The sequence below is a fragment of the Rutilus rutilus genome (assembly GCF_951802725.1).
Source record: "Rutilus rutilus genome assembly, chromosome: 13".
In the NCBI taxonomy this organism is placed as follows: domain Eukaryota; kingdom Metazoa; phylum Chordata; class Actinopteri; order Cypriniformes; family Leuciscidae; genus Rutilus; species Rutilus rutilus.
In genome coordinates, this window is record NC_140218.1 from 21,222,770 (window position 1) to 21,244,293 (window position 21,524).

General features: G+C 36.9%; 1 protein-coding gene across 1 annotated transcript in view; it reads left to right on the forward strand.

Annotated features, from left to right (window-relative positions):
- Positions 1–21,524, forward strand: part of noc2l (NOC2-like nucleolar associated transcriptional repressor) — a 44,509-nt gene that overhangs the window by 16,288 nt on the left and 6,697 nt on the right. The window contains exons 5-15 of the mRNA XM_084428351.1: positions 5,339–5,453; positions 5,544–5,637; positions 5,726–5,804; positions 5,899–6,009; positions 6,134–6,247; positions 7,115–7,303; positions 7,606–7,745; positions 8,345–8,456; positions 12,317–12,430; positions 15,049–15,150; positions 15,800–15,943. Coding sequence (XP_084284477.1) covers positions 5,339–5,453; positions 5,544–5,637; positions 5,726–5,804; positions 5,899–6,009; positions 6,134–6,247; positions 7,115–7,303; positions 7,606–7,745; positions 8,345–8,456; positions 12,317–12,430; positions 15,049–15,150; positions 15,800–15,943 — 1,314 coding nt within the window. The remainder of the gene's footprint in view (positions 1–5,338; positions 5,454–5,543; positions 5,638–5,725; positions 5,805–5,898; positions 6,010–6,133; positions 6,248–7,114; positions 7,304–7,605; positions 7,746–8,344; positions 8,457–12,316; positions 12,431–15,048; positions 15,151–15,799; positions 15,944–21,524) is intronic.

The following is a 21,524-nucleotide window of genomic DNA, read 5'->3' on the forward strand; positions in this document are numbered from 1 at the left end:
AATAAAGTAGCACAGTAAGATTACATTTATTTGAATGCATTAGTGAGTGTGTGATTGTGCTGTGTGTGCAGCGTGTCAATACTAAAAGTGAAGGTGTAGTTGATATCTTTGGTGATAATATCTGTAGTAATCATAAAAAAACAATTAAGAAATAAAGAATTAAAATTACAAATAATATTCTATTAAGATATGAGTTACAATAACATGATTTGCAATAGTAATTATATCAATAATATATGCACAATACACACAGATTAGACTATCAGGTCTGTGTTTTACAAAAACATTAGTATTGCAGCCAATGTGAGTCTGTGGGATTTATAAACAGACAAAATATGATTTGAAATGTTATTTTAATGATTTTATTAAGTTTAAAAAATATTTCAAATGGAAAAAAAATGAAAAATAATAATTTTAGTGAGCAGAATGAACCAATGAGTGTTCTTCTTCTGGTGGTTAAAATGTAAATGAAAACAATAATACTTAAACAATAATACTTAATACATGCTTGAACACACACATGCACACACATTTTGTTGTAGATGTAGATATTTAAAATAAAAGATAGGTAACAAAATGATAATTGCAAATCTCCTCTGTATAACACCATTTTCAGATTTCAATTTAATCACTGAGAGGCAGAATTGTTCAAACTGAGAGCTCAGTAAAAATGAAGTGATAAACTTTGACAAAACATGACTGTGTTATAATAGGTGATTTTCATGCAAGTCATTTTATATAGTCCAAAAACTAATGCAAAAGCACAGATGAAAATATTTTATTAAGTAGAATGTCCTGCAGAGGGCAGTAGAAGACCACTAATTGACTCACTTTCATTTGAAAGACTTTTTTTATCCACCAGTAAAACAAAGCAGTTTCTCCATGTTCTTTCCATTAAGCATGCTTACACACACAGACACACACACAAACACACACACACACACACACACACAAAGACAAATATGTTTTCAATGTTTTTAGGATGTGATATTGTGAAAATATCTTCATCTCCTCATCTTGAACAACTTTGCCTCAAGAATCACTAATGTCAATCAAACCGTTCATAATCATAATAAAAAAATAAAATATATACAAATATCATAATAAAAAAAAAAACATCATAATAAAAAAGATTGCTTCTTAAAGCATTTGTTTATTTCCCAATACTGAAGCGAATTAAAAGATCATGCGTAATCCTGCTGCTCCCTCTAGTGGACAACAGTGGTATTATAGCTTACATTTTACAGTTGAAGTGTTTGAATGAATGAATGGGAATTTGTTTTTTTACTTATATCTCAGGAACCAAAAGGCGAAAAATTCTGAAACTCAGAGCATAGATAGTGCTTGAGGAGCCCTGTTGAATGAGACCATCAAGGTGTTTTTGGGCGATTGGGGCTGGGAGTTATGACTGTTATAAGGCATATCTGTTCGGGCTATTATCTCTGGAATGCCCAGGGCAAATAACACCACATTTGAATCGAAGCTAGCCAAGGACGCGCCCTTTCCAACGAGCTCTCACACAATGTTCGGGGTGGTCTGGGTCGGGAGTAATGGCCGTTCAAAATCGGGGGTCCCGCGGATTCGCGACGCGCGGGGGGCGCGCTCCCGAGGCCCGCGACGACACGTTTCGATCAAGAGCCCGGAGAGGTCCTCACCATCAAAATTTGAGCGCGCAACGACTTTCCGTTTTCGAGTTATGAATGAATTTGTATTCGGGGGCGTGGCTTAAATGCCGTTACTTTCGTTTCATTTCATTCATTTACTTTCGTCCATTTCCATATCTCAGTGTAACACAATTGTCAATAGTAATACTCAATAGATGAGTTTTGACAAAATGTGATTGTAAATGTTAAAATAATGATTTTATAAAGTCTAAATATGAATTTTATAACAATATTAGGGAGTAGTATGATGAAATGACAGCAGGGGGCAGTAAAATACCACTTATTGGCTTAATATGTCATTATATTCATATAAAATCACCTTTTGAAGAAGTTAAACTTTTTTTCTGATAATTATTGATCTAGAGAGTTCAGAGAATTGTGCTGCACTGGTTTTGAACATTATGATATGAACATTATATGATGATAGAAGACACCATTTACAGCAAATACAGGCAATTTACCATAGGAAATATATGGTTTTAAAGCGTTTTAACAGTTATAGCGCCAACTATGGTCCGATCTCCATAAAATTTCCCATGCTTCTTTAGCAGGTTATGACACATATGCTCATCAATTTTTGTGAAGTTCTGAGTTTTCGTTTAGGATTTATAGGCTTTTGAGTGCATTTTACCACGCCCCTTTTCTAAATGACCCTATTACAGCCATACTCATGCAAAAGTTAAACTTTTTTTTGATAATTATTGATCTAGAGAGTCCAGAGAATTGTCCTAGACTGGTGTGGTTCCGATCGGGCGAAAAACCAGGGACTAGTTCGCAAAAGTAGGTTTTTAACATATTCATGAATATTTTATGAACGGTTTGATTGACAGCAATGGTTCTAGAGGCAAAGTTGTTCAGGATGAGCAGATCTATCAAATGATATGCATTTTGTGACGATAAGTGTAACACCACGTGATTACAGAGCCATAAAACTCGTTAGCGCCAACTAGTGGCCGATTTCTTTCAAAATTCTTACAGACCTTTAGGGCCATGAGTCGAACATGCTCATCGAGTTTCGTTCCGATCGGCCTCCGTTAACCTTGTCTAATAGGTGCTCAAACTTCATTGGCCGATGGCGGCCATGTTTTTTGAGATACGCCAATGTCCTCATACACATACATGGCACCTTGGACCAAGACACTGCATACCAATTTTCAAGTCAATCGGACTAACGGTCAGGTGGTTATAGCCTGTTTTATGTTTTTTTCAATTTATAGCGCCACCATGAGGCCAATCGTCGCGATTTTTTTACTGTGACCCCAGATTAAACTCATACACATGTGTACCAAGCTTGGTGAAGATACCTCATTTACATCGGGAGTTATAGCCATTTTAGTAAAATAGGCCCCTCCCACAACGTACGTTTTGGCGCCCCTTAGCGACCGTGAATCGAAATTTCCACTTTTTTTCGATAATTATTGATATTCAGTCTCCAGAGAACATTTCTGCACTAGTTTGGTTCCAATCGGGCAAAAAACCAGGGACTAGTTCGCAAAAGTAGGTTTTTGACAAAATTCAAAATGGCGGAAAATCTATCATGGCGGAAATGAAATCGGAGATATACGTTTTGTTCGTCAGGCGTCTAGCTTTCCAATGATATAAGACACTTGAGTCTACGACATACGGTCTAGGAGTTATGAGCAGTTTCGCGCTTTTGGTTGTTATAGCGCCACCTATGGGCCAATCGGGGTCATAATCTCTGAACCTTTCCTCGATTTTTGTACTACCATCTGTCAAAGTTTCAAAGTTCCAGCTCTTACGGTTTGGGCTGCACGATGCGTTTTACGGCGGAATAATAATAATAATAATAATAATAATAAAAATCAGCACAATTACAATAGGGTTTCAGCACTTCGTGCTTGAACCCCTAATAATAATTAAAGCTGCAAGCAGCATTTATCGGGGTTCAAGCAATTAATGCCTTTAAGGCCTTTAAGCATAAAAGCATCAAAAGTTATTAAGATTTATTTAGCAAGCATGTAACTACTGACATAATAGATGAAAAAGACCATTTACCATAGGAAATATATGGTTTTAAAGCTTTTTAACAGTTATAGCGCCACCTTTGGTCCGATCTCCATAAAATTTGGCATGCTTGTTAATGATGTTATTTCACATATGTTCACCAATTTTTGTGAAGTTCTGAGTTTTTATTTATGATTTATAGGCTTTTTTATTTATTTTGCCCCGCCCATTTTATAAATGACCCTATTACAGCCATCCAAATGCAAAAGTTCAACTTTTTTTTGATAATTATTGATCTAGAGAGTCCAGAGAATTGTTCTAGACTGGTCTGGTTCCGATCGGGCGAAAAACCAGGGACTAGTTCGCGAAAGTAGGTTTTTGACATATTCATGAATATTTAATGAACTGTTTGATTGACAGCAATGGTTCTTGAGGCAAAGTTGTTCAGGATGAGGAGGTCTATCAAATGATAATGCATTTTGTGAGGAAATTTGTTACACCACGTGATTACAGAGCCATAAACCTCGTTAGCGCCAACTAGTGGCCGATTTCTTTCAAAATTCTTACAGACCTCTAGGGGCTTGAGCCAAACATGCCCACCGAGTTTCGTTCTGATCGGACTTCGTTAACCTTGTCTAATAGGTGCTCAAACTTCATTGGCCGATGGCGGCCATGTTTTTCGAGATACACCAATGTCCTCATAGACATACACGGCACCTTGGACCAAGACACTGCATACCAATTTTCAAGTCAATCGGACAAACGGTCAGGTGGTTATAGCCTGTTTTATGTTTTTTTCATGTTATAGCGCCACCTAGTGTTTAATCGTCGCGATTTTTTTACTGTGACCCCAGATTGAACTATTACACATGTGTACCGAGGTTGGTGAAGATACCTCATTTATTTCTCGAGTTATAGCCGTTTTAGTAAAATAGGCTCCTCCCACAACGTACGTTTTGGTGCCCCCTAGCGACTGTGAATTGAAATTTCAACTTTTTTTCGATAATTATTGATATTCAGACTCCAGAGAACATTTCTGCACTGGTTTGGTTCCAATCGGACGAAAAACCTAGGACTAGTTCGCAAAAGTAGGTTTACCAGGCGGAAATGAAATCGGAGATATACGTTTTGACCGTCTTGAGCCAAGGATTACAGTGATATAAGACACTTGATTCTATGACAAACCGTCTAGGAGTTATGGCTGATTTCATACTTTTGCTTACTATAGCGCCACCTATTGGCCAATCGGGGTCATACTTTGATAGGTTCTCCCCAAATTGAGGACTACCATTTGGCTGAGTTTCAAGTCTCCAGCATTTACGGTTTGGGCTGCACGATGCGTTTTAGGGGAAAATAATAATAATAAAAATCAGAGCAATTACAATAGGGTTTCAGCACTTCGTGCTTGAACCCCTAAAAATCCTTACAATTACAATAGGGTTTCAGCACTTCGTGCTTGAACCCCTAAAAAAAAATCTAATAGAAAAGTTATTTGAAATTTTTATATTATTTCACAATACATTACTGTTTTTGATCAAATAAATGTAGCCTTGGTGAGCATAGACTCTTCTTTAAAAAATCCTTTGAAGGATAGTGTGTGTGTTGTGTATATACTTTTCTTTTTTTTTGCTTCAAATCAGAGTCTGTAATGTTGTTCATCTGTGTGCTGGTTTGCTTCATGGCTCTTTTTTTATGTTTTTTGTTTCCAGAAAGAGCCCACACCGAATTTGATTAGGGACATCACACAAGCCTTCAAAGCTGCTGTGGCTACAACGAAGGGTGACTCTGAGGAGCTGTGTCGATATACCATCTCAGACAGCGCGGGTAACTAACCGACTTATTTAGTCTACTCGTTTACACAACGAATATGTTTAATGTGCTCACTGACAGCCTTTATCTGTTTCCCATTTACAGTGTTCAATTCCCTCGTCCTGTTCTGTATAAAGGACATGTATGCGGCTCTGCACAAAATGCTGAAGCTCAAAGCTCCAGAGAAAGACCAGAAGAAGTAACAGCCCTGTTCCTCCTGCTGTATAGATGGATATTTGAATCCGTCAGATTTCTTTATAAAACATTGTGTTCATCTGTATTTTCAGATTAATACTCCCGTCCTCAAGTCCCAGGTGGCAGAAAAATCAGACTGATATTAAGATGTATGTCGCTGGTGTTGTTCAGGTAGATTTCTTTTTCAGTTTTCACCCACAAAATTTCAGAGCTTGAATCAGTGCTAACATGAAGTGATGTGTGGTTGTTTTTCCCCCTTCCTCAGCTTCTCTCCAGTTTAACCCAGGCCACAGTCATAGCTGCAGTTCTCCGTCACGCCAACCAGATGGTGCCGTACTACCTGAGTCTGCCAAAACAGTGCAGGCTCTTTCTCAAAGTAAGCGCTACAAATAGATGACACTAACTTAAAGACCAAAATCGTGCTCAGTGCACTGAGATGGATGGTTTTTAATCAAACAATAAAATTAAGCATCTTTGGTGTTTTTCATTTGTGACACTAGAGCCTGATCAAACATTGGAGCACAGGAGAGGAGACCGTGAGGGTCCTGGCCTTTCTAGCTCTCAACAAAATCTGCCGGCACAAACAGGAAATCTTCCTAGACTCTGTTCTTAAGGTCAGTTTAACAGCACAGTGTAAGTTTACTTCACAAGTTATGAGATTTTCTTTTGCACTAAATGTCCATGACCATAATGTGCATTACACTGGTGCTGTTATATATATTTTTTCTTCCTCAAAAACAAAAAAACAGCTAGAGAATGAGTTAAAAATAATGCTCAGATAGTGAAAATTTTGTCGAATATAGTAATCTACATTGACATTAGAACTACTGACCAATGTCTTAAATCAAAAACTGATATATTGGTTGACCTCAGCTGTCATAAATCCACCACGAATTACTGACAATATTGCATCCACAACCATTCAAAAGTTTGGGGTCGGTAACATTTTTAAAAAATGTTTTTGAAAGAAGTGTCTTGTGCGCACCAAGGCTGCATTTAAAAATACTGTAAAAACAGTAATTTAGTAAAACATTATTACAATTTTAAAAGAACTGTTTACTATTTTAATGTTTAAATGTAATTAATTCCTGTGATGTTAAAGCTGAATTTTCAGCATCATTACTCCAGTCTTCAGTGTCACGTGATCTTTCAAAAATCATTCTAATATGTTGATCATCATAAATGTTGAAACCTGTTATGCTGCTTAAAATGTTTGTGGAAAACATGATAAAATTTTTCAGTGTTTTTTGTTGTTGTAGCAAAGAACAACATTTATTCAAAATAGAAATCTTTACTTTTGATCAGTTGAATGTGTCCTTGATGAATAAATTAATAATTTCTTTACCAAAAATTGTACTGACCCCAAGCTTTGAACAGTAGTGTATATTAGGGGGGAAATTGATCAATTTATACATTCTTAATGATGAAATACTTGTGAAGATGCCATGGTTCGTTATTAACGGTGATGTTTCTGTTTGCAGCAAATGTACATCGCCTACGTAAAGAACTGCAAGTTTACGTCACCCAACACTCTTCCCATGATTAGTTTCATGCAGCGGACTCTTTCTGAGATGTACTCACTGGACACACAGGTGTCCTACCAGCACGCATTTATTTACATCCGTCAGCTGGCCATCCACCTCAGGAATGCCATGAATCTGAAGAAGAAGGTAGTTAGAAGTCTTGACAGCTTTTCTTCTGTGTGGAAAAAAAAAAAGACTATTTAAAGTTAACAATTCAATTAATTCAACTGTATTTATCTTCTCAGTCTTGATTTTATTGTGAGTGATTCGTCATGTTTGTTATTCCAAAGATTTTTTCTCCTTTTCCGCTGACACTTTTAAGTAGCTTTTCAGCTTTGTCAGGTGTTGTTCTAGCAAACTCTCATTCACTCGCTTTTCACAATTAAATCAATTTCTGATTTGCAGCTTTATATTGATCGGTATTTTTCTGTTTTGTGCGTTTTCTTCAGGAGACATTTCAGTCTGTGTATAACTGGCAGTATGTGCACTGTCTGTATCTGTGGTGTCGTGTCTTGAGCACCATTTACCCCAGTGAGGTTTTGGAGCCATTGATCTACCCACTGTGTCAAGTCATCATCGGCTGCATCAAGTATGATTGATTTTTTTTTTTTTTACATTTTTTGCCTTTTATTTGGTTTTCATTTTCTTTACATAGCTATTTCACCCACAAATGAAAAAAATTTAAATGGACATATTCTTCCAAGCTCCGAAAATGAGACAAAAATAGTCAAAGTAGTCCCATTTGCCCCGAGTATTGCCCCATAAAAAATTTGATCTGTTCCTCACACAAAGCTTTCATATTACTTCAGAAGACTTTGAATAAAGTGCAAATTAACCAATTTTATGGTGCTTATTTGTCAAGAAATTAAGTCATTAATGTTTGGAACGATTTGAAGGCGAGTAAAAGATGGCAATGTACATTTTTGGGTGAACTAATACTCCTTTAAATGACTTTGTTAGTTACAAACTTTACCAGCAGGTGGCAGCATTTACCATATTTAAGTTTACAGCTTTCAGTATGTCAACTTGAGCTCGGAACTTTGAATACTACATTACCTTTTTGCCTGCAAATGTGAAGATTTAATAAAAGATAGAATCGTATATAAAAAAAATCCACATTACTTGTTTACATACAGAAATTCAGTTAAACTCTATCAGGTCAATAATGGCTATATGATGTGTCTGTAGGCTTGTGCCCATCTCCCGGTATTACCCTCTGCGACTGCATTGCGTTAGAGCGATCATCCTGCTGTCTGGCAAAACCAAGACATTTGTGCCTGCCCTGCCCTTCCTGCTGGAGGTGAGACTGACATATCATACCATCATCACAGTCACTATTCCGATATCTCCCTAGCATCTCCCAGGCTGCCTGGAATAAACAGGTTCCTGTGTGGGTGGACGTGGTTTGGCCATGAGAACTGTACCCACGGCGTTTGTCATCACTGTTTTCCTGCTTTTTAACAGTTAACTATAAAACTTTGCCATACTCTGACCTTTCATCACATCTGAAGTACAATAACAAGAATTCTTCATATGAAGAAACTGCCAACCAAAGAGTCAATTACTGAGGTCAACTAGCTTTATCTGTTTTTTTTTTTGTTTTTTTTTGCTCTAAAACTTATGATCTGGTTGCTTTTAAAGCAGATTAATTAAGAGATGCAACGTTTCAGAGAGTGTTTTACCATGCTAACAATGTGATGTGGTTTAGCTTGCTGTAGCGCTGTAAAACTGTCTAAATTCATCCCTTTCACTTCACTTCCATCAAAGTAGGTTTTTGTATCAAATCCACCAATTTAAACAATGCAAGACCATTTGAGACATTTTTTTCTTTTCCACTGATGTCACTATTATATTATATTAAATAACATTAACCAATAGCAAAATACACTAACATTTAGAAGTTTAGAACATTTAAAAAGGAATTAATACTTTTATTCAGCAAGGACTCATTAAATTGATCAAAAGTCACAGTAAAGAGTATTGTACATTATTTATTATACATTTATAATCTTGCAAGGTTTCTATTTCAAACAAGTTCTGTTCTATTGAACTTTCTATTCATCATAGAATCCTGAAAAAAATCCAGATTTCCACTGAAATATTAAGCAGCACAGCTGTTTTCACATTGATAATAAAAATACTGTTTATTGAGCAGCAAATCAGCACATGTGACACTGAAGACTGGCGTAATGATGCCGAAAATGTAATATTTCACTATAATACTGTTTTTATTGTATTTTTAATCAAATGAATGCACCCTTGGTGAGCATAAAAAATGGTATTGTAGCTTTTTATAACAATTCCTGATGGATAAAGCCAAGTCCAGCCTCAAGCTTCTAAATCTGTGAAATTACAGCACTATAGTGGGTTGTTAACAGAAAATGGAATTTGTCTGATTTTTAAACACAAATACCTGTGCAATATGGAAACTCCCTAATATTGCACCTGGATGGACTCTGGTGAAGCCTAATTATTCAAAAGACCCACGGACTAGTCACTATTGAAAAACCGAGTAGTAGGACAAGACGAGCTACCTAAACGGTCGACAACCTTTAAATTAAAGACTAAAAGACAAGACAGCAGAGATCAGAGTGTGCGGTCTGCATGAACGCGCATCCTAATGTGTGCGAACGCTGCACGTCTTCGTTTTTGGGAGAAGTAGAGGTCACAAACTGTCAACATTTTCCACAGTGTGAGGCGGGTGACAAAACATGTGTGTTTGTGTGTGGCTGGCGTGGGCCCCTGCGGTGACAGCTGTTGTGAGAATAGAAGCGTGGAGGCGACAGCAGCCGAGACCAACGGAAGGGAGGGATGGGGGATGGGGGGTGGTCACTGCTTGGCTGCGATCTCCCACCAGTCCTGACCATACTGCGATAAAGCCTGGGGGGGAAGAGAGTACGTGAGTGTGTGTGTGTGCGCGCGCGCATGAGGGAGGTCTGTGGTTCTCACTCAGCTCTCAAATGTGTTGCGCAGACCACATCCTCTGTCAGTGTGGCGACTCCCACCGACCCCCTTCTTGCTCCCTGTGTTTATTTGTGATGTAGTCCACTTCCTGTTTTCGCACTCATGTTAAAAGTAGGCGCACAGTGATGTAGAGTAGGGCATCTCTCTTTATTTTTCTCTTTTCCCGCTCTTTCTCTCTCATTTTATCAGAGCTCTATGATTTTGAGCTTCCTGTTGCAGTAGTCCCTGTGCGTATCAGGTTAGGACCATGCGCCACCACTTCCTCCTGTGTCCCGCAGGCGACACCACATCCGTTGTTTGTCCATGAGCACATACACACATCTAGCTGGTTTAGATGACCTCGTCAAGCACTTTCAACTGCTCTCAAATGCGTAAGCACAGAGATAGACATGCGAGAAGTCACAACCATGTACCAAACTATGCGGCCTCACTGTTTGCAGGTGTGTTGTGGAAAAAGTATGGCGAAAAGGATTAATTCTAGTTTGTTGTTTGCAAATGAATATTGGAAATAATCTTATAATAATTAAAAGCCAACAAGTTACTTTTACTAAATAGCAGATTTTGGTAACATTATTTTGCACTTCCAGCTTTATGGGCAAGTTAATTTTAGTATTAAAAAAAATTGGTAAATCGAATACATTTTAATGAATCAGTTCATTCAGAGTGTTCATGTACACTACTGTTCAAAATCAAAAGGTTTTGTTGTATAACAATAAATATATACAATAACAAGTCTCGTATGCTCAACAAGTCTCGTATGCTCACCAAGTCTGGAATTTATTTTTTATTTTTAATACAGTAAAACTGTAATATTGTGAAATATTATATATATATATATATATATTTAATTATTGTTTTCTATATAAGCATATATTTATCTCTGAACACTCCAGTCTTCAGTGTCACAATCATTATAATAGTCTGATTTGCTGCTCAAGATGTATTTATTATTATTATTATTATTATTATCAATGTTGAAAACAGTTGTATTGCTTGAAATGCTTGAAATAATGTTATAAAAGTCTTTACTGTGACTTTTGATCAATTTTATGCATGCTTGCTTAATAGAAGTATTTGTTTCTTTATATAGAAGTATTTGTTTTTTTAAATAGTGCAAACTTTTGAATGGTGGTGTAATTTAAAAAATTGAGTCCTTGCAGTTCTCACAGGGTGCACTTAGATTTGTTCAGTGGAAATTCAGTATTTAGCGTTAACATTGTTACCCTGTTTGATATCTTTTACCCTATAAATTGTGCTCATTATTTTATATAAAAAAAAAAACAAAAAAAACATTGGCCTGAAATCGCTTCATTTATACTGATAGATATACAGTACTGTGAAAATCTTGGGCACATTTGAATTTTCACCACAATAAATGGTTTTAAGCCAGTTATTTATATATTTTGCTGTAGTGTGTCAGTAGGAAATATCAGTTTAATTGTAATAATCCAGATCGATTTTTGTATGCACAAGGAGTCTGACAACAGCCGGTGTTCTATATGTATGTATATATATATATATATATATATATATATATATATATATATATATATATATATGTGTGTGTATGTATATGTATATGTATGTATGTGTGTGTGTATATATGTATGTGTGTGTGTATATATATGTATGTGTATATGTGTGTATGTATGTATATATATATATATATATATATATATATATATATATATATATATATATATATATATATATATATATATATATATACACACATATATACACACACACACACACACACCCACAGACACACACACATACGTGTGTGTGCTTCAGGTTTATCTTTATATTCTTGTATTTCTTGTAAAAAAAAAAAAAAAGTAGTAATGTGGTAATCATTAATATAATTTCCTCAGTACTTTTACTTCTGATCTACTCCTGTAGATCAGTTAATGAAGAAGCAGGTCATCTGTATGTATTGCTTGGTAGTTAGCATAAGTGTAGTTGGCAAAGGTTGCAAGGGGGTGTAATTACTTTGAGTAACTTGTTGCTTGGGATGCTTGCAGTTTGTAGTTAGATTTTATACTTTAAATTAGTATAAGCCCTTGAGTAATTCTCTAGTTTGTGTTTGTCTGAATAATCAGTGGGTTACTGCTGTAGTGTTCTTTGTGTGTTTCTGTGCACGTGTGTCTGTGATGGAGTGCTCTGATGTATCTGTTTGTTCACTCTTCCCCTCAGATCCTCCAGCAGGAAGACTTCAATAAGAAACCAGGCCGCATGAGTGTAAAGCCCATCAATTTTGCAGTGATCCTCAAACTCAGCAAGACCAATCTCCAAGAAAAGGCTTATAAGGTGACACATCCTGTACATATTTGAGTTTCAGACCTTCATACATTCATAGTGAACATTTTCACTGTATAACTTAAACAAATAAATGCATATTCCTTAGGGTTTTTTAGTAGCCATCAAATTTTGGAAGAAGTATGTTATGCTCACAAAGTCTGCATTTATTTGATCAAAATTAAGTAAAATCATTACATTATATATTACAATATTACATTTTCACACAAGTGAAGCGACTCAACTGACGCTGGTTGGTCTCATGACAGTAACAACATGGTGTATGTAGTACGTCCGAATTTCATTCATTCCAACCATATTCATACTACATAGAACATACTTTGTATCAGTCGCAAAGTAAATTCAAATGTAGTACCTACTCAGACAGTACACGATTTCGGATGCAGCATGTGTTTGTGTAGTCATCCAGTTTAAAATGTTCAACAAACAGATTTCCCTTTGCGGCGTTCTCTCCGCATTTACTATTCTTTGCATCATTTAGCCACAGCCTACAACGTGCTGGATTCTTCACTGGAAACTGAAAGGAACTTACTCTTGTTACATTTTTACTCTTTGAACTCTTGCATCCAGGAACAATACAAGTCAGTGCCATTATGATTAAAAGTTTGTTAAGAAGTATTTCCTACTAAAGCAAGGCAGTATTTGACTCTGGTAAGCGTAACCATAGCAGACTGGGAGTGGCCTTAGATGGCAACATGCCCAGTGCATTATGGGTGTTGAAGTTGTTTTCTTTCCCTTTTTTTACATTTCTACGATAAAGGCAGCCAAGTTGTATTGAAAGCCCATTTTGCCAGTAGTGAAGTATCCCTTTAAATGCGTAATATTTTTTCAGGATTCTTTGATGAATAGAAGTTCAAAAGAACAGCATTTATTTTAAATCTGAATCTTTTGTAACATTGTAAATGTCTTTACTGTCACTTTTGATCAATTTACTGCCTTCTTGCTGAATTAAAATATTAATTTCTTTTTTTTTAATCGGTACCTAGCCCTAACCGTACAATAAATCCAAAATATTGAGCAAAAATGACATTAAAATGAAACCAAAAACCGCAACATAAATGCATCAGATAAAGGACTGGATAAAGATGGCCCCTCCTCCTGGGCTGAGAGCCTGTCATGTGTTCATGCTGACTGGCTGTAACTGGATTGAGGTTAGGAGATGAAAGCCCGAACACGCTGCTACACAGGCTAAAGCGCCGCGCGCTGTGTCGCTGCCAAGAGGATTGCCACACAAGCTGCAGGGATTATCCTGCTCTCCTGGTTGGCACGGGGAAGCTTTCCAGTACATACACCCAGGCCAAGACACCGCAGCCACAGGCCCCCCGAGACGCCGCTCCACCCTTGCTGTCTGGGATCTCTGTCTGACTTACTAAATCTTAAATATTTCCCAACTAGTAAGGGCAGTTACGAGCAGGGCTTTCCCGTTTCCATTGCGGAGGAATGTGTTTGTGAGGGCTGCGGCTGTAAATTTTAGGTAGGGCAAGGGATTTAGGTCTGATCCCTGCCCTAAACCGGGTCAGGATTAGTGTGAATGCTTTTATGCCAGGTGTTGAGTAGAGGTGTGAATACTTTGTGGGGGGCAGCCATTTTTGTGTAGTGAAAACTGATTGACTGATAGACATGTATGTAACCTCCTCAGGGACACTAGGCTACTGCTACTATGACTATTTCAATTTTTGTTTTGGGGCTTTTTTCTTCATTTTGACATTTCAAATTGGTATCCGTTAAAATGGTTACATTTACACAACCATTCAAGAGTTTGGGGACAGTACGTTTTTTTTTTTTTTTTTTAAGAAATACTTTTATTCAGCAAGGACATATTCAATTGATCAAGTGACAGTAAAGACATTTATAATGTCACAAAAGATTTCTATTTCAAATTAATGCTGTTACTTTGAACTTAGTTTCTATTCATCAAAGAATCCAAAAAAGTGTATCACTGTTTCCACAAAAATATTACTGCCTGCAACATCCAACATGTTCTGCGAAGATGTTTCTTGCCTGTGTACATAATCCAACTATAAATAATGAGCAAAACGGAAGGCCTAAAACACTCCAAGTATGTGAACGCCGACAGTCCCAGCTACCCAAATTCGACATTGTGCAAGTATGCATTACATTGTAAGTATTGCCGCAAGAGAGCCTGTTATGGACATAAGCGTTAACTGTTTTCTTAAAAAAAAAAAAAATTCACTTGTAAGTGCAGATCCATCAGTGCTTTTTTCCATTTAAAAAAAGCAAGGTCTTGAGACAAGTTGTTTTAAAAGGTGAACGCCGTGTTTTTAGAACACCATGTCGCTACAAAAGATGTGAGATGAATTGTCAAACATGTCCATACAGTTGAATGCAAAAACGCATTCTGTATGAACAGCCCTTAGCAGACAGTCTTGCTAAGTAAGTTAGCTAAAGTCAAAGATGTCAGTAGCAACCCTGAGTTACACATTAGGATATCGTCGCTGTCGGGCGGTAACCTTGTATCTCCACGGTTAAAAACTCCACTACCATCTCAAACATGTAACGAATCCACCCGACAGCAACGGTATGTTTCTGGCCTGAGAATGCATCTCATGTGCTGAGTTATGAATGTGTACGTGTTTTCACTGTTCCAGGATGGTCTAATGGATCAGTTGTATGACCTCATTTTGGAGTACTTCCACACTCAGGCCTGCGCCATTGGCTTTCCTGAGCTGGCCCTGCCTGCCATCGTTCAGGTACTGTTCTGGACAAATGCTTTCACTCTTTCACTTTTCTTTCTAACAGTTACCACATCAGCAACAAGTCATAATAAGTGAAAGTTATGGAGCTTGTACACCAGTTGTATTTAATGGTTCTCATTCTCACAGATCAGATCACACATACAAACTTATTCACAGGCTGTAGTCCAGCTTCTTCAGTCCTCACACCCCAACATAAACATCCCAATACTTACTGCAGTGTAAGTGTATGCTGTGTTGCTAGTGTGTTCACACTAACACAGTACACAAACACACTTCTTTCACCATTACTTCTTTCAGCCCCCTCTCTCTCTCACACACTCTGGCCACATCCTCTGCTCTGGCCAAAACCAAGCTCTCCTCACTGCTGTTTAAAAATCCGGTTTTGAGTATTTATTCTTTTTGGCCCAGTCAGGTTTATTTATAATATCCACTCCCGGTTCTTCCGTACTTTTCATTGGCAGAATTTGAATTCCAGATTTAAGCTAAACATTGAACAATTGAATCTACACAGAGAGTTACTATATGAATTATTTGAGGATAGTTAGAAATTCTATCTGCATGTGGCTCCATAATATTCACATCATTTTTATGATATTTCAATTGTTTGCTCTTTCTCCCTCTGTCTCTCTCTTGTTGGTCTCAGCTGAAAGCGTTCTTGAAGGAATGCAAAGTGGCCAATTACTGCAAGCCGATGCGCCAGCTGCTGGAGAAGATACAGGAGAACTGCAACCACATCACAGGACGAAGGCAGAAAGCTGCGTTTGGCGTGGCTGATGTCACAGCTGTGGTGAGTACAAGAGATTGCGTGTATCATTTTATACCAGGAACAGACCGAACATTTGTTGAAGTCGACATAAATTCAAAATGGATTAATTTACTTTCTTATTACTTGTACCTGGCCTTATGCAAGATAAAGCTATGATTTAATCTACAACTATCATATATTCCATTAGTAAAATGTAGGCCTTATAAATACCATATAAATGAAAAAAAAAAAAAAAAAAAACCATTAATGTAAATGTTGAACAATCAGAAACCAGTAAAATCCTAATTGATACAAATAAGTCCCTACATTATTTTTCCACTTTAAAGTTCCCATCACTGTAGATGAGTGTTTTGTGTCTTAGCCTAAACTTTTGCATATAGATAATTCTACCTAAATTTTCATTATATACTATATACATATCAATTAAATATTTTTATATAATTATATTATAGTCTGTATATTATATTATATTATATTATATAGTTATATTTCACAATAATAAAATTCATAATTTTGATTCAAATAATCATTTTCATATTTAAAACTTTAATCAGTTACTTTTATTTTAAAAGGTCGTGTAGTTACATCGTACTTTCTCAAATAAGTACTGACTAATATAAATGAACTACAAGTACTTACAAAATAGTTACGGTTAGGGTTTGGTTTAGGGCTGGTTTCTTGTAATTAAGCAGAATTTACTGTTATTACTATGGTAAGTACTTGTAGTAACGTGTAACTACATCACCTTAAAATAAAGTATAGATTTGCTTCTGCATTAGTAATTTTTATACATTTACATTTTTTTACATTTGCTGTCTATTAGGGATGTGACAGTGATGAAATCTTTCCCTCTTTTGCACCTCGCTTTTAAATCGCTAATAAGCAGAGCGAGTGTTTTCAATGCCAGTGGACTCGCACTGTAATGAATGCCAGTGCAGTCGTGAGCATTTTACTTTAGCTTTTGAATTGGCTGCAATTCGGGGGCGGCAATTGCTTGAATGATGGGTTCACTATTATTCTTCATGAAAAACACATCTAATCCTTTGCAGGTTCCCTGTTAGAATTGGGTTTAAATCCCAAATATTGCCAAATAGGTGCTTTTAGTGTAGTGTCTGTTCTCTAACTGAACTAAATGATCTTTATTACTAAAAAAATGGTGGGGGGCGATGCCGTGGTGAGCAAGTGATGTAAGGGATAGTTCACCCAAAAATAATAATTCTATTATCATTAAGTTGTTCCAAACCTGTATGTTATTCTTTCTTCTGAACAAAAGAAGATATATTGAAGAATGTTGACGTAGCCATTGACTTCCGTAGTATTTTTTTCTATGCAATGGAACTCTGTTTGGTTACACAGATTCTTCAAAATATCTTCTTCTGTGTTCGGCAAAACATTGGAACAACTGGTGTGGAACAACTTGAGGGTGTATAAATTATTGAACTATCCCTTTAACTACTTTAGCACTCATTGAATGAATTTTTTTTTTTTTTTTTTTTTTTATATCCATTTGTTTTGACAAATTCCTTCAAGCCAAGAACGTTTTTTTTTTCTCCTTTCTAAGTTTTTTTTTCCAATTACACAATGACCGTAACAGCACTTCTAGTCAGACATTTGTGAGTTGTGGGACCAGAAATGGCAGTCCGATGTTTGTTTTAGTTGTAAAAGCGGACTGTTATCCCTGCAGTTCCTCTTCTTTCCACCCACCTCAAACACCACCCTGCCTTCCGTCCCCCCGCAGGTGACTGCTGGTCACCCACAGTCTTCGTCTGTGTTTGCGTGTTCAGAGCCCTGCGTGTTTACGTGTGAACACATCTGAGTGTGTGTTGCTGTGGCCAGTTGAAAACAACATGTGTCGGTTGGCCTGAGGCCTAGTTGACCACACCACCTGCAGGTCAGGAAGTGCAGTCACCGGTCCTCAGACAGACACACGTGGCCACCGTGGCACAGAGTACTATTACGACCGTAGCCTGATGCTGGGTCGGTGGCGGATATGAGAGCAGATGAAAGTAATGGAGCGGAAAGCTTTCTAATGCCATTTCTCCATTTCTCTCAGCGAGAGACTCTGAGGAGGACGAGCAGACATTAAGTGCTTTGTTTGTGAGCGTCTGGTAACGTCAATCCAGTAGCAGATTGAACCAGACTTTGTGCTAGCTGTTTATGATTATTGTAGTTTTGAGAATGTCACAGTTCTCAGTTTTGAGAATGTATACATGTGTATATATAGGTGTATATATATATATATATATATATATATATATATATACATACAATTTTTTTTTTTTTTAGCTTTTAGTTAGTTTTCATTGTGCATAAATCTTTAAAAAAAAATGTCAGATATAATGGGATTAATGTAATTCCAATCTAGCAAGTGTGTGCATAGACACTTCTAGTTTCACCTGATGCCAATGCAGAGAGCTGGAGAATGGAGAAAGTCAGGTTAATGACTTATAAGGGTCCTATTAGCCTATGCCCTTTTACAAAGTCTTGATTTTGCTTTTGGGGTGTACTATAATATGTTTTCATGCTTGATTGTTTAAAATACACATTATTTTTCTCATATTTTACATTATTGCAGCACCTCTCTCCCCGGTCTGGCTCGAACACGCTGATTTCGATGAAGCCCCTCTTTCCGAAATACGAAATGTGCTGTGATTGGTTAGCTGGCCCAGTGTGTTGTGATTGGCAGTGCTTTGCGTGTGTTCGGGAAATGTCCCACCCCTCCATAACTGCGAGTTCTTCTCTAGTGTAAATATTGAGGATGGCGTCAATTTCAAACCAATTCAAGCCTAATTCAGACCCTGACAATGTTAACGAACAAGAGGAGAGCGAGATGTGCAGAACGGATTTCACGCACATACTTTGTAAGCACGGATTTCATAGGACATTTCAGACTGAAATTTTCGTATACATTATAGATACAATGTTATCCTCCATTTAATCGTGATATTTGTCGGAAAACTAAGGTAATACAATTACAATCATCGATCACAAAACCATGGTTAATTTTCCGAAGGAGCGGTGAACAGTCTTACAAAAGTTTTAACCACTCTAAGTTCGTCAGCCTTAGGAAGTTCAAACAAATGAGCTTTGGAAACGGGGTGGAATTTGTGTAAAAACAAGGTCAGACATTATACAGACCCATCACTTATCTACGCATCCACACCCATCAAGAAATATTTTATTTCTCAAAAATATTAGTATAACATCCACTTGTTGTGTAACATTTTAACTGACATAAGTAAAAAAATATATATATCTTAAATGATTATACCCATACACTGGAAACCTGTAGCCTACCTGGATCAGAAATATGTTTTGTGCTGCCCTGAGAACAGACTACTCAAATATAAGCTTACAACAGGAAAAGCCTTGATTAGAGAGTTGTTTGCAAAACATATCCTGTAAACCTTCACACGTTTGCTAAAGTTAACACAAACAGTTTTCAATATAGCTAAGTAAAAATAAGAGTTAGACAATAAAGAAAATAAAAATAGACACCAGACAGACAATTTATGCAACAGATCCTCTTTCTTTACTCGTCTCACAAAAATGCAGTAGTTAATAGAAGTGCACAGCTGAAATACAAACACTGAACATTGTATGCAAACCTATAATAATTCAAATACATATTAAATAATAAACATTTGATCTTGATTAGGGTAGAGTGTTGTTCCACGCAGAAAGAGAAGTCAGTTCTGAGCCATTTAGTCCCACAAAATCAGGACATGTATATTACACACTTAAGGGTTTTGTTTGAATGCAATTCCTGTGGATTTTCACTAAGCACTGAGCCTGAACTGCAGAATCAACAGGAGAAAGAATGAAAGTCAATCTCAGTGTATCTCGATGAGGTAATCTGTGATTACCGCCCAGAGGTACACAATAATGTAAGAATCTGATAGACCACCATCTTCTCTTTATTAAACTTTTTTTTCATTATTATTATTTTTATACCTAGCCAAGTTTAATTTAGAAGTTTCTCTTTACAGTAAATGCGAACGTCGCTAAGACCGGAAGAGTATGAGCGGAAGTAAATGTGCGCACACTCGCATCACCGAAGCTCACAGGCGCCATCTTGTGCACCTAACCCTAGCATCTAAATTATTTTATAATTTATTAGTAATTCTATAAACATGTAATTCAAATTTAATACAAAATATGCATTCATTTGATTAACGTATATCATTGTAATCCATTTCAGATTTCAGTCGCTAAACATCGCATACAGAAAATGAACTATTTTGTTTGTTATATATATGTCAATCAGATGACCCCCTTCCTGTTTGATTTTGCATCTATTTTTGGCACGATAAACTAGATCAGACCATCTGACATTGATTGGAATTAAAAATATAAATTAAATTGGCAATATAAAATACATTTTCTTTGTAATTCTATTTAGTTTTTCTTTATATTGTAGTGCACTTTTGTATCATTTTTTATTTTTTGTGATATTTTTGGTCTTCATAACCATTTCAGTTAACAATAAAAACCCTGGTGCTGACTGGGATGATAATGACGAAGTTGGTGGGGAGAAAAAAAATGAGGGGACGGCAGGGGTGAAGGTTGTGAAAGAAGGTGAGAAGTTGCTTCCTCTCTGGGGCGAGATCTCTGCTCCATTCATCTCCATCTCCGCTCTCATTTGTCACCCCTGCCGATGCACAGCCCGTTCATCTGTCCTCCCCGCCCCTTGCTGTCTCTGGAACGACTCATGCTTCTGATAAATATTTAAGGGCATTTAAGACTGAAATGCAGGAGGGGTGGACGGGTTTTTCTCTCCTCTGTGTAATGTTGAGCTGTAGGGAGAGATGCAGTAGGGCAGAGCATGCAGACAGCATGGCACCACGCCGGGGTGCGTCTGTCGCCGGGCTCTGGCCAGCAGGAAAGATGTCCTTTAGTAACGAGGGTGGCATGGCAAACTTCTCACCCGGCACTGCCGCCAGCACAGCTGCATAAAGCCGCTTGCCCCACGGATTAGTCCAACAAACAAATATCTGTCTCTGTGGGTCGTGCCAGTGCCTTCAACAGCTCTAATACTACCACACTATGACACACTTCACACAGAGGTTAAATATCTACCTACCTATATTATACCAATATAATGCCTACCCACCTACCTAATGTTATGTTAGTATTATTTATATTCCATTATTTATTTATATACTCCCATTAGTTTTTTATTCCTATTTTAAATTAGCTTTCATTTTTTTTTAGTTTTTAGTGATTTTCTAATGTGCTTTTCTTTTTTCTTTTTTTTACATTTGTGTAAATAGTTTTAATTTATATTTATTTACATTTAAATTTTTTTCATCTGTCATGATACATACTAAGATTTACATATTAATTTTACTAGTACATAAGTTAATATTGAGCAACATAGACACTATATGCCAAGCTATTTTATTTATTATTATTATTGTTATTATGCTTATATGACATATCAACACTATTAAACTTGAAATTATGTGTCACCCACTTGAATGGCATTCTAACCATTGCAATGGCTAAAACAATGCATCGTGATTTCTTGCGGTTCATTTTGGCCTCAGTACCGTAGTGCGCCAAGTGATCGCATCAGGATTTCTTTCCAGAATGTGCACAG